The sequence below is a fragment of the Podarcis erhardii genome, assembly GCF_964252035.2.
Source record: "Podarcis erhardii genome assembly, chromosome: 9".
NCBI classification, from domain to species: domain Eukaryota; kingdom Metazoa; phylum Chordata; class Lepidosauria; order Squamata; family Lacertidae; genus Podarcis; species Podarcis erhardii.
Genome location: NC_138512.1, coordinates 56,960,921 through 56,975,593, shown reverse-complemented (window position 1 = coordinate 56,975,593; position 14,673 = coordinate 56,960,921). Strand labels below are relative to the sequence as shown.

Sequence of the window (14,673 nt, the reverse complement as noted above, 5' to 3'; positions counted from 1 at the left end):
TAAGAATTATTTGTCCTCCCTCCACTTTCTAATCTAAACCTTATACAGTGATAAATTTGTCCTCCCCTTTCTTACTGTGTGATGGCCCAAACTCATCACAGCTAAGACTTAAAAGCATGGCACAAGACAATACAAATGTGGTGCCTGGTTTGGAACATTTTGAATTAAAAAACCAAGAAACAGTGCAGTTCAGCATTTGCCAGACAGCACAGAGGAGGACACAGACAACCAGAACAACATTCGAGTGGGAAAAGAACGTGACAGAGTCACCACAAAGTTAAATTTCTCGCCAATGACGTGTTCAAATGCTATAAGTAACTTAAAACATGTTAAAATATTGGTGCTTAAGCAGCCTCTTTGTCCCACCCTCCCCCTACCCAAAAGTTCTGTGCACTTAAAAAAAAGGAAAGTCTATCATGCTTCGATTCTGAATCTGGAAAAATATACTGCAGGGTGTCTTAAAATAAGGCAGCCATTCAAAAGACTTAACACAAACCGAAGTCTGCTCCTAAATTCTTCCATTCCTCACAAGGCTGGAACATCTACACCAATATGCTTGGAATCTGTCAAAAGGTTCAGTAACTAGATGCACAGGGGATTCTTCTATCCAAACCTAATTAGCATAGTTTGAGAAAACAGATCGATGAGAACCTCATTCAGAAATTTGTATGTTAATTCCTTCCCGAAGGAAACAGCAATTGCTGTAGAAGGAAGATGATGGGCTGTATATAGACACTGACTGATTATCCAAAGAGCATCTACCAAAATATTTTAGAAACTAACAAAATGAAAGCAAACACCCAGCCACTCAGATTTCAGTTCATAGCATCTGGGCAGCTTTAACATACATAATACTGCTCAGAAAGGAATCTACTGTCAGACCCAAAGGTAAGCAGTGTTGCTGACTTTACAATGGTAGTGGTATGTTCCACTAGTTTTTATTTTATAAATAACTGTTGAAGAATAATGGCTGCAAAAGATTGAGGAAGAAAGCAGTGACTGAGGCCAGTTTCAATGTCTCTAAAGGGCTCTAAAATGGTGTGTTGTCCATTTGGGGGGACAAATGCTTGTTTCATGGGCCCTTACTCCCAAGAACCCAACTTTTAATATTTTTTCAGTGACCCTGGTGACTGTGGTGTAGACCTTTGGCAAGCAACAAGCCTTCCTGCAGGATGTAAGCATGGGTTGCTCCAATCAGCTGGATAGCATGCCTCACTTCAGAGGAGCCAAGCTGGCAAGCTTCTCCTTGCCCTATCCTTTCCCACAGAAGAAGCCAGCAGGAGTCTTCCTTGGCTACTGTTTGGCAGAGGGACCCTACACAACTCTGTCCTAAAGTGGCGAAACCATCCGCCTTTCCAACAGGAAGGTCCAGGAGGTAGCTGCCTCAGATGAAGTACATACTGTTTTTGGCTGGGCTGTTGACACCACCACCACAATCTAGATCTCTGTAATTAACACCATAGGGTGGCATCCTACAGATGTGCACCAAAATACTAAAGAAAAAATATGAACCTACAGACCAACAGTGGAGGTTTATGGGGCTTGCTCTCGGGTTAAATGTGTAAAAGTTTGCATCCACAGAAATGCAGGATTATGCCTCACACTGAGTCAGACCATTCAAGAATACAACGACAGGCTGCATCTCTCCAGGATTTCAGATGGGATTCTCTCCCAGCCCAATCTGGAGTTCAGGGAGATAGGGAGATAGATAGATAGATAGTGTGTGTCTTTGCTTCTCAAGTTGTACTGTGTTATTTTATGCACTGTAACTTGTTATTTTTATTTATTATAGTTTAGAAAATATTTATTGCAATTAAGAGTGAATTTTCGTTTATTTGCTGATATTTAATTTTATTTTATTGTAATCCCAATGGATTACTGAATATTACTTTATTTGATATAAGTTGTTCATTTCAAAGTTATGTTTTTATTATGACATTTCTGTATCGGATCAGATTGTTGTAAGTTGTGCGATCTTCGCTGTTTCTATAGTAATAGAAGCCTTCTATAGTAAGTCTTTGCAAAAAAAAAAGTGCTAGGATAAGCTATAATGATGAGGATCAGATTGGACACTTAAAACTGGTTCTGAACCCCCATTGTAACTGCAAAAACAAGATGGATATGAATCACAGTTAACACAAGTCCCAGTCACAGCCAGATCGGTGTCATTAAAAGAACTTTGGAGCACGAAGATCCAAGCACAGCTGAGATTCATGCATTAGCGATTTACACATTTACTCTTCAGTGCTTGCAAATATGCAAGTATCTCTTGCTTTTAGTGTGTCTACAAAAGATGTCAGTGAGCTCCGGAGAACAAATATCCCTCAGGCTTTACAGACAAGGAACCCGTTTAGTTAACAATGAAGTCGAATCATTTTATTGCTAGACTCTATGTCTATTTTGAAATTAATACTACTTTCTTTACTTCATAACACCTAATGGCCAAAGTCTATTAGTAAGCGGCCTTAAAGATATTGTCTGCTATTTTGCAGAAATACATAGTCATTGGCAAAAGTTTTAGAAACAAAGCATTTTAACAGTGTTTGTTTTTTAATGTAATAAAAGGACTTCATTTGCACAGTCGTTTTTCACATGGGGCATATGCTTTATTTGTAAACACTACAAGTCTATTTTTAAATGTTTATATTTTAAAGTATATAGCCAGAAAGCCTGTGGGCAAGACAGATATAAGAGACTGCATCTAAATATGTGGTGTGCCTTGTTTTAAAACAAAAAATATAGCTTTAGTTAAAGAGTGTTTCCAATCAAACTGTTAGGAATGAGCATTCTGTTAAAAGCCACATAATATTAAAAGCTCCTTCATCGTCATCTGCTTTGAAAGTAAAAGAACAAGCATAGAGACGAGTCGTTTTAGGAAGCATTTTAGCAAATTATTAAAGTATTTTTCTTTTACACTTTATGAAGTTGTTCCAAACGTGGGAATCAAGTCATGTTGTGTGACTACTGCAGAGTCTACTATCTTGACTGCCATAAATGTGACACACACAAGGCACAATCACCGTACATACTTGCATTTCACCCTTAGCCCAAGATGCAAACACCAGCAGCATCTCAACGCTACTTGGGCTGAGAAGCTTGACTTGTGCACGGGCACAAAATACATTTCAGAACATTAAACCGTGACTACATGAAAAGGCTAAACATTCAAGTAATTTATAGCATTAGTAAATCTAATGCTCCTGGTACATACAGATACAACTTTTAAAACATCGCTTTAGATTAAAAACAGAGGCAAGAACCTCATCTCTTAGGAGTCACATGCAGCTCAGTGAAAAATGCGGTGTTTGGAAGCCCTCTAGTGGTGAAGCCCTCTAGAGGTGTTTTTTTAACAAAAACTTTTATTAAAGATGTCTTAGTTTACAAAGAGAATTACATGCATTGTCTCTTTTTTTCAAGTTTTGTTTTCTACAACTCAGTTTCATTTGTTGTGAGGCGTTAGTGTTGCATGCAGTATAAGGTCGGGAAGAAAAAAGGGGGGGAGAGTTGGAGGGTGGGGAAGGTACATAGGGTAGGGTGGCAATGTGTCTATTCTTCTACTTAGTGTATGTGTTTCCAAGTTTCTTTTAAAATGTATCTTAACATAGTCATTTGTTCCACATTTCACTGCGATTGTTGGACTTAACAATGCATTTATCACTAGTCAGAAAATGCAAAACCACCCCGTCATAAAAAGATAGTGTTCTATTATCTACATAGCTGCAATGCTATGTGTAATGTTATTTTAATGTATTTTTAATCTTTGCTGGAAGCCAGCCAGAGTGGCTGGGGAAACCCAGCCAGATGGAAGGGGTACAAATAATAAAATTATTATTATTCATTTTAATGAGCTGTTAAGTCAATATTAATTGATTCATTATTCAGGACTAGGAATCAAAAGATGTTTATTGCACCCACTAAAACTGAATGCAGCAACATGAGGTAACTTCTTTTTAACAGCTATCCAAAACCTAACAAAATTCTAACACTGCCTGAATCAAGTGCATATCCACAGGAAGATTACAGAATGCACATTACAGAGGTAACTAGAATAATGAACTTAGCTGTACTATATATACACCAGGTGACATGCGCGACATTGCACGAACAAAGCCCTAGATTTAGTTAAATCAATCTCCTTTGGGCTCCTTTGAAAGGAAGGGGGATATAAATTGAAATAAATAATTGCAAAGGATCTGTTCCGTAGCAAGGATGTTGCCTGTCCCTTAACAGCCATGTACATTTCATATTGCAAACTGTGTCCAAAAGAAGTCAAAGGCCACAATACAGAAACGCTTAAAACCACTAGTATCAGTCTGTGTTGGATTACAGCCAGAATGATCTGATTCTGTTTGGTCACATGAGTAAAACATTTTGCGTCTCGGGGCATAAATATTTTAACTTCTGTTGCAATGCAGAAAACTTTTCTGGTTTGACTGCTCTTTTTGACCCACGGTTTCTTACTTTAAGGCTATAGCTCAGGGATAAAGCATCTACTTAGCATGTAGAATGTCCCAAACTCAATTCCTAGCATCCTCAGAAAGAACTGGGAATGTCCCATCTGAAAGGAGGCAGCATCTGAAAGTTTCCAATTTTCTGCATCCTGTTGTCCCGATGTACCATTTATTGGCAGGTGTTGCTGAACTTGAATTCCCAACAAGCATGGCCAATAGCACCCATAATATTTCCTTATTTCCATCTCTGGTAATGCTAGGCTTTGAATTCTTTTGTTTACCATTTGAATGACAACCTGTTTATGAAGGGTTTTGAAAAGGCTCCAAGAAAAGTAGTTTCCAACTATCTCACTTGAATGCACACAGCTCAGCACAAGCCATTTTGGACAGCTGGCTGGGTGAGGAATCTGCCAGAGCTCTATGTAGATGGAGCCAGGTGAACAATGCTCATTTGAAAAATGGCAAGTTCCAGGATGCTACATCCTAGGAGGTATATCAATTACAGAGAGACCATATTTCACCCAAGTCTGACATAACAGCAATGAAAAATATTATGAGACACTTTACCTAACCATTTATTTTGAGTGACAAAACAAAGGAAAAGCACGTTTATAACTCAGCTGAGAACATTTGTTGGAGCATACTTTCAAAACTGACTGCTTTCTCTCCTTTGGGTCTGAATTGCAATACTTGCTGGGGAGTTTAAAAGATGTCATCTTCTTCCCATTGCAATAAGAGGAACAAAATGGAACATGTGCAGTCTCTAAGCAGAACTATCATGGCCGCACAGGTCAAAACCCATTTTAAGAAGCACAAAGGAAAAAACAGGGAGTCTTTCATACTGGCACATTGACTCTCGAGCTGAAATGGTGCAAAATGAAACTTATTTCAATAAAAAACAAGTGTGGCATCAGCAGAAACCTGACTCAGCAGCATCAAATGGAAGTGCTAATGCATGTATAAAGGTAAAGGGACCCCTGACCATTAGGTCCAGTCGTGGCCGACTCTGGGGTTGCGGCGCTCATCTCGCTTTACTGGCCGAGGGAGCCGGCGTACAGCTTCCGGGTCATGTGGCCAGCATGACTAAGCCGCTTCTGGCAAACCAGAGCAGCGCACAGAAACGTTTACCGTTTACCTTCCCGCCGCAGCGGTACCTATTTATCTACTTACACTTTGACGTGCTTTCGAACTGCTAGGTTGGCAGGAGCAGGGACAGAGCAACGGGAGCTCACCCTGTAGCAGGGATTTGAACCACCGACTTTCTGATCAGCAAGTCCTAGGCTCTGTGGTACTAGGAATACCAGCAGTTTAAGAGTTTAGGTGAATTCACCGACTTGGGGGGGGGGGTTTAATTCTTAAATGCCTTTGAAATTCTCCAATAAGTTGTAAGAACATAACCTGCAAGTTGCCCATCTAGTCCAACACCCTGTTTAGGATACCCATGGGAAGTCCACAACTAGCAACCAAGTGCAACCACACTCTCACCTCCTGAGTTACCAGCAATTGATATTCAGAAGCATACCACTTCCAACAGTGGAGGTAAGATAGCTTTCACAGTAGTAACATACCAGGGGGTTTGCCCTCTCTTATTGAGGAAGTTATCTAGGTGGTGGTTATTTACCAGACCGGGACTCAAGGCAGCTTATATAGAAACTGCAACAAGTTGAAAAGTAATCACTGTTTACTGTTGGATCTCCATTGGGTACCCAATGGGAGCCTCCACATGGATCAGCCAAACACATTTAAACTATGTTTTAGCAGCCATATACAAGCCCAAATTGCTTTCTCCTTCCTGTGATAAGGATCTCACAGAGCTCCACGACTTACAAAGTAAAAAAGTGATTTTGCTAATGTGCATTAATGTAGCAGAAACATACAAAAAAAGGACAGCAACATGCCTTTCTTTTCTTTTCATTCACTCACAGTGTTACAAAACAAGAACAAAAAACAGGCAGTCCATTTCCATTTAAGACAAGGGGGCAAGCGAGTTCCCAAAAATAAAAGCGCTGCCGTAAAGTTTCTCTTTATTGATGCTCTGTGTATTCATTCCCCACTTCTCTTCATTCAAGCAATTCCACTATGATCTCTGCACCACTCACAGCTGGAAGCCCATGGTAGCAGCTACAACCTGCCTTTTGGGAATTACCATTTCAGAACGGAACAACTTTTCCTCTTGCAAAGCTCTTGGCTGTTTGTTTATTACAGACACTTTAATACATGCACTCCTCCTCCACCCTCAAATGATCCAATTACAAGAGGGGCAAGTCAGCCCAGTAACAATAAAACCGAAAAAGCTGCAGTTCGCATATTATACCATTTATTCATGAAGTAACTGCAGTTATCCCTTCATAAGCCGAATGTGTAAGATCATCACTTCTTACCATGGCAGTCCAACAATAACTTTGCTCAAGCACTAAATGCAAAAGCAGCTCTCGGTTTTATCTTATGCTGTCCTTTTTCCTGTCACATTGCGAAGCCTGAAATATTTGAAGTCAGGCGGGTGAAGTACTGTTTGCTCACCGATGCGAGATATAGATTGTTGGGTATCACCCAATAGAATTAGACCCGCTGTATTGGTTTATGGGGTTTTACACTCAAGTGTGACTAATGCTGCATTTCACCAGATTCAACTACCCAATTCCACTAGCAGAAGTCAGTGCAAGGACCTGTGCTACTACATCAGGGCTTCCCCCACCCCTCCACCAAACCCTTTTTGGAGAGTGGGAAGAACCGCCCCCCCCCCAGCAAAGCACATGAGGGAGGAAAGTGGGGAATCACTCCACTGGGCAAGTAGAAATGTTTGCTTGACAATATTCTTAGCACTATTATGAATTCCACCCTCAAACAGGGATATCAGCAAGCAATGAAACTTAACTTGATTAATGGTGCAAGTTTGCATTGAGCAGATCTGCAGAAGCCTGCATATTAACAAAACCACACTTCTGAAGAGAGGGACACATTTTACCTGTTCTTGGAAAATACACAGGAGTTGCCATTCCATTGGAAGTTTTTAAATCAATGAATCTAACCAAGTAAGGGACAAAATGTTGCACCCCCTACTTTTCAATAAGCCCGTTTACATGTGCAGTGAATATTAAGCTGGCAACTTCACAAGATGTTTACAAGTCAGCACTACAAGACTCCATACCCTCTCTTGCAGAAGTTCCACAACTTGCTGAATGCAGTCATTGACATCACAGGAATCCGTTTTGAGTACCAGCTCAGGGGCTTCAGGTTTCTCATACTCTGAGTCAATACCAGTAAAACCTGAGTGGGGGGGAGAAAAACAGAACATAGGACAAAGCTGCTTTTCAGATAGGTCTTTTACTCTCCTGCTGTAATACGTTATTCCAGCTACTTATTTGGAAAGCTTGCTTGCATCTAACATTCCTGGTCTTTACTGGTCCATCTCAAAATAATTATTGAACTGTAACTAAGAGGGTACTTCTGTCTCACTGTAAATCTTCTTGCGGATAAAGACAAGGTCATAAGCACATTTTTGAACAGGGAATTTGAGTTACAAGTAAAGCTTGTGGAGGATGATACATCAGTAATTTCAAATTTTATTTCACTTCTGGGCAATGTCTGTGTGCATATATATATATTGCTTATATATATGCTTAGACAGCATATCTTGTTGGGCATGTGCAGTTTAAGAGAAGGTACTGGATTTTAAAAAGCTGCTTTGTATCCAGAGTAAACAATAGCCAGAGCAATCAATAATTTTGCTCTCAGGGAGAATGAGTAACAGTTACGACAGCTAAGTATGGTTCCATTTGGATTCTTTGCAGTGTTACTGGGTTGTGTCTCTATCACATATATATGCTTAGACATAGCATATGAGACCACCACTTTTCTGATGCTAAGCAGGTCTGTGTCTGGTCAGCACCTGGGTAGGTGACCACTTGGGAACTACATTTATGCCACCTTGGGCTCCATGTTAAAAAAGCAAGGCAAGATATAAAAGTAAGAAATTAATTAAATGGGTACTCTTCCGTACCCTAGTATTACAGAGAGCAGATGGCCTGCATTATATTTTATTTGTCATTAGCTCATTCGTACAGTAGGCAATAGCCCAACAGCCCCAGTTGGGACACCATAAAAGAACTTTGGCATGAAAGCTCACCTTTAATTTCTCCAGCACGAGCTTTTTTGTAGAGGCCTTTCACATCTCTCTGCTCACAAACGTACAATGGAGCATCCACAAATACTTCAAAGAAAGGCAGGCTTGCCACTTCGTGAATTTGCCTTGCATTGTTACGGTCCTGAGAAGTAGCAAAGAGAAAAGCAATGGCAGAAATAAAACTTTCCACCACATAACACGTTAAGCAACAACCCAGTGAAATGTGTACCTACGCAAGTCACGGTTAACACAAGAAGGCTTCCTTGTAACCTTGCTTCTCAGTATCAGTAACAAATACAAATCCTCACTGTAGAGTGTAGTATCAGTTTGAAGTGGGCTTTCAAACCATGGTTAAGAGAAAACCTAGTTTGTGCTGACACACATGGAAGATGGTGAATCGGACTCCCAATTTACAAAACCATAATTTTCAGGGAAGCAGTGCTATGTCTACATGAGGGTATCATGTCGGAAGGGGGGAGGGAACGAAACACACTAAGGCATTGCAAAGTCTCATGATTAGACACAGTGGCTGCTTACGTATCAAGCTAACTGAAAATGTTATCAAATGTTGTATCTGCTTGAATGACTGCTGGTCTTCAGCACACACCAAACGAGTAATTGAATTAGACTTGCACAGTAGGTAGCATTTTTATATGCCCAGCATAAACATATGTTTGCCACACTTGCCGTGGTGAGCATCCCACCCCTTTGGGGTGGATGTGATGAGTCCCAGCCTACTCCTAAAAATTGAGCTGGGATGGGAGAGAGATGAGAGATAGAGACTGAGGATCAGCAGCAGTTGAATTGTACATCTGACGTTTTCCAAGCGCAGCACTTCCAAAGTGCAACACAAGAGGCTGGTTTGCACATAATGTTAGACCAAGATTTAGCACTATGTGAATGAGCCTCAGAGAGCCAGAAAAAAGGACCCAGTTCACATGTGGGTTGGAGTTGGAAATCTACTGAGTTTATTTTCAAAGGACCTCAGCTTAATGTTAAGTGTGAAACAGGAAAACTGGTATTTTTAAAAAGTTTTTCAAAAAAATGAAAGTTTAGAAAGCCTGCTTTGTAACTCATGGTTTGAAAATGACTTTAGAAAGTAACACAGGCTTGTTCTGTTACTGAATATATGGTATTCAATGTTCTTTCTAAAAAGCCAATTTTCTCCATGCTAATTATGTTTTAAAAATTCTACCTTACTAAGACGAAGGTTATGTTTTGAAATACAATGAAAACTTGCTTCAGATTTATCTTGCACCATTCCCAGGCCTATGTGAGGTGTTGCTAGCTTCCCTTCCACAGTATTACCTTTAATTACCTGCCTAACCATTTGCAGGTCCACCTGCCCCAAGCCTTCTAAATAAACAAGTAGTTTACAAAAATGAAAAAAAAATCTGACTTAAAGGGAAGCTACCCTGCATCCTGCCAGTATCTACTAAGGTGTGAGCCAGTTTTGCCTGGAGTAAGAGCGCGAGCATTAAGCAAAGTGGAAAGGAGTTGCCGATTTTGCTGTTCGGAGGTGATTCTCACTTAGGAGGCTATGAACCTAGTAGCCTGAGTGCTTGGCTTTTGAAAAACAGGGAATCTGCAGTACTTAGCTTATTGGGAACCACTGTTCTATAGCATTAAAAAGGTAAAGGGACCCCTGACCATTAAGTCCAGTCGCAGATGACTCTGGGGTTGCATGCTCATCTTGCTCTATAGGCCGAGGGAGCCAGTGTTTGTCCGCAGACAGCTTCCGGGTCATGTGGCCAGCATGACTAAGCCACTTCTGGCGAACCAGAGCAGCGCATGGCAACGCCGTTGACCTTCCCGCCGGAGTGGTACCTATTTATCTACTTGCACTTTGACGTGCTTTCGAATTGCTAGGTTGGCAGGAGCAGGGACCAAACAACGGGAGCTCACCCCGCTGCGGGAATTCGAACCACCGACCTTCCAATCGGCAAGCCCTAGGCTCAGTGGTTTAGACCACAGCACCACTGAGACTAATTTCAGTTGTTTTTAATTTATAGTAACCTGAATCTACTGGACAGGATACAAAGGACTGTACACCAAGCTTGCCCTCACCATGGCCTCTCAAACACCCCTTAGAGGGCATTTCTGATTATTGAGAAACCCCTTCAGATGAGCATATAACGCCCACTGAAAAAATACAATTTCTGATGTGTGTAAGGGGCTCCTAAATCTCAGCCAAAATTTAACATAGTCAACAAAGGAAGGATTATTTGACCATATTCTTGAAATAGTTAACACCGCAGTACAATTTCGGTGTAAAATGAGGACATGGGGTGCTCACCTGGGCATAAGGAGAAATAAAACTAGTGATGCACACCAAGCCAGCATCTGCAAACAACTTGGCAACCTCAGCAATCCGGCGGACATTTTCTTCCCTGTCTTCTGGTGAGAATCCTAGATTCTTATTCAGGCCTTGTCTGATGTTGTCACCATCCAGAGTATAGCATGGAATGCCATGGCACACTAGATATTCTTCCAGTGCCATGCTAACTGTGGTCTTCCCAGCTCCAGACAAACCTATATTAGTTTTAAAGAAAAAAATAACCCCAAAAAACATAGGATCCGGTCAATAAAAGTCAATAGATGACTGACATTTAAAAATCATGCCTGGCTCATCATATTTAGGAGAGTGGAAATGCAATATTAATCATGCTCACTCCAAAATAAACTACATGAACGGGATACACTTCCAAGTTTAGCATGCTTAGGACTACACCTATGGCCACACAACTCCAGCAGCTTTTCAGTATATGCCTGAAATCCTTTGGTGGGGGAGGGGAACTGTGTTTGGCTTAACATTAACGTAACATTCTTAAAATGTCGCACAAGACCCACTAAATTTTTACCCTCTCTCTTTCCATCTAGACAAATGGGTACTCATCTTGACACTCCCTATTTTTTCAGAGTTCATCAGCAAAACGTTCGCTCTAAGATAACAACAAGAAATCAGCTGCCTTGAAAAGCTGCGTATCTCCTACACAGGACAAAAGCACTCTGTGCAGGAAAATGTGAACAAACAGCACGCATCACCACGTGGCAGAAGTACCTGCATCCATTTCACTGCGTAGGCACGTGCCAGTTTGACAGTGAGCAAAACTGCAAAAAATGCATGCATATGTGCCAATTTCATTTTTCCCTGTGCCAAAGGGCTGTCCATATGGGAAATTCATAACCTTCTATCCAAATTTTCATTCTCTTAAGGCAATTACCATATTTTTCTTTGTATAAGAAATGGAGGTTTTTTAACCAAAAAAATTAGGTCTAAAATTGGAGCTCATCTTATACATGGGTAGCGCTGAGGGGTGTTTTCTTAATTTGGAGTCCCCCAAAATAGGGGGCGTCTTATACACGAAAAATACGGTTAAGTCTTCCCTGTGTTCCCCAACTTTAGAATCTGTTGCTAGGTTTTGAGAAGGAGCCCGCCTCCCTTGGGGATTAATTTATTTATTTTATTTGTTGGAAAACACCCTGGGGTGCCTGCAAGCCCCCGGAACTCTGAGCATCCTCCGGTACGCGCAGCTCTGGAAAAGGCATCTCCCTTCTCTTCCAATGCGCTTCTAGCCACATACATCATAATGATAAATGCACACTAATCTTCTGGCATAACACAGCAAGAAGAACCCCTGTCTCTGTGTATCTGAAGAAGTGTGCATGCACACGAAAGCTCATACCAAGAACTGACTTAGTTGGTCTTTAAGGTGCTACTGGAAGGAATTTGTTTTGTTTTGACAGCAAGAAGAGTGAGACACCGTAGAGCTAATCTATATATTTATACACTATGTACAGACAAAAGCATAATGGCGTCCATTCTCTCCAGCTCCGAGAGAACAAACAGAAAGAAATAAAAGTGAAAGTACAGTGTAACAGTACCCGCAGCAGAATAGATAACTGTCTTCCTTTCCCAGAGTCGTCCCAGACAGGCATGTAATTTACAACAATCTCATATGCAGCATCGGAGGAGTGAAATTGCTAACAACCTTTCCTCCATGAGGCTCAAGGGGGTGTTAATGGTTCTCCTTCTCCTCATTTTATCCTCACAACCACCCTGTGAGATAGATTAGGCTGAGAGACAAATGACTGGCCCAAGATCACTGAGTGAGCTTCATGGCTGAGTGGGGACTAGAACCCCTGTCTCCCAGGCATTAGCCCAACACTCTCTAACCACTATGCCACACTGGCTCTTCCGGACTGGATATGGTGCAAGGGCTACAGATTGAGAGGGAAGATGGTGGAAATCCCTGCCTCTCTAAGTGAATGAATCTTCAGTCCAAACTGTAATGTTTAAAATGTTCCCAAGCAACTTTTATATATTATATATTATATATGTGTATATGTGTGTGTGTGTGTGTGTGTGTGTGTGTGTATTCATATTGCTTGCCTAAAACATGAGGGAGCCAACACTAACCCCAGCCTTCTGTGAAAATACAATGGGATTATACAAACAAATGTTCAGTGAAGATAGCAAAAGGGAATCCTTGTAAAGGTACAGTGGTACGTCTGGTTAAGAACTTAATTCGTTCCAGAGGTCCGTTCTTAAACTGAAACCGTTCTTAACGTGAGGTACCACTTTAGCTAATAGGGCCTCCCGCTGCACAATTTCTGTTCTCATCCTGAGGTAAAGTTCTTAACCCAAGGTACTACTTCCGGGTTAGCGGAGTCTGTAACCTGAAGTGTTTGTAACCCAAGGTCCCAGTGTAGTCAATTTGCAATTCTGTGCTCCTGCAAGACCTACTGGGGAAATCTTTAGCTGCTACCTCCTTCCACTGCCATCACTTTATAATGGCAAGAGAGCAAAAAACACACTAAAACAGAGCAAACCGATGGGCAGCAATATTGTACCTGTTAGCCAGACTGTGCAGCCCCGAAAGCCACTTCTGGTCCCTACTACCTGACCCCTCTTGTTGCGGCTGACATGGTGCGCTTGATAGGTGACATTGGTAGCTCTCTGCATTCCCTGAAAGAAAGAAAGAAACAGGTAAAGTTCTTCAGTTCCTTAAATAAGCAATTTTCGACTATCCAGGTAACATATTAAAGCGAACGGGCACAAACGAGAACTATTAACAGAATGCCGTGCGATCAAAAAATAAACAAATGTGGAGTTCTGTGACATTTTCCTCAAGGATGTAAAATAATGCAGCAGTATGTCAAAACTAGAAGATAATCCTCTTTGGGCTACTGGAGTTTCAAAATCCTTTTATGCTACTTATTGATATTGTCCATCGTTTCAGGGCACTTCACCATCACATTTTAGAACCACCGACACTGAACTCTAGGCTCAATTGAACAAGCATAAATTGCACAGAGATTTGAAAACTTCTTCATGATTTCGAACAAGGCCACTAAAAAGGCACAAGATCCATTTTGATGCAAGGAAGGGACAACTAACCGTGTAGCCATGTTGGGATGGCTGCCTTCCACAGCTCCTTGTAGCAAAATTTGTGTTTGCCAAGGTGGTACCTTCTTGATGTTGTTGGGGCTGCAGCTGGCAGGGCCTGATAGGAGTTTTAGTCCAAAACATTTGGTGGGCATCCACCTGGCGAAGGCTGGTTAAGACCAAGAAGGGGACACAGGCAGTTCTGCCTTCCTCATAAGACAGGGTATTGAAAAGCACACCAGTTCTGTAGCATCCCAGGACTGGGAGAGACCTATTTTGCACAACTTCCTGCTGATAAGAGTTCTAAGAAAGGAGGGGAGTAAGCAGGCAGTTCAAAATTCAGCAGGATGCTCTCAGATCACTCAAGAATCTGGCAGCTACTGCTCCAAGGATGACAAACTTCAACTCTTCTGGCTACGAAGATACTACCATGAACCCCTTTAGTTGGCAAAACTAACTATCCAGCATCTATGCTTACTAAATAGTGTCTGTATAGCCCTAGGTCAAAGTGATTCATATGTTTTATCTCACTATAATTCTTGCCAGCAACCTGGTATGGTAGGTAAGTGTTATTTCCATATAACAGATATAGGGCTGAGGTTAGAGATAGGCAAGCTACAAAGCATGGCAAAGATCAGATTTAAACTGGGAAGCTCCTGATTCATAGTTGTTCCCCACTACACACACCAACTTACTTCTTGGGCTCCCCA

At 41.3% G+C, this 14,673-nt stretch overlaps 1 protein-coding gene across 1 annotated transcript in view; it reads right to left on the bottom strand.

Moving 5' to 3' along the window:
* The window catches only part of PAPSS1 (3'-phosphoadenosine 5'-phosphosulfate synthase 1), a 47,079-nt gene that overhangs the window by 24,299 nt on the left and 8,107 nt on the right, over positions 1-14,673 (bottom strand). The window contains exons 2-5 of the mRNA XM_081876887.1: positions 13,429-13,543; positions 10,871-11,106; positions 8,578-8,716; positions 7,600-7,718 (exon numbers count right to left, since the gene is read on the bottom strand). Coding sequence (XP_081733013.1) covers positions 7,600-7,718; positions 8,578-8,716; positions 10,871-11,106; positions 13,429-13,543 — 609 coding nt within the window. The remainder of the gene's footprint in view (positions 1-7,599; positions 7,719-8,577; positions 8,717-10,870; positions 11,107-13,428; positions 13,544-14,673) is intronic.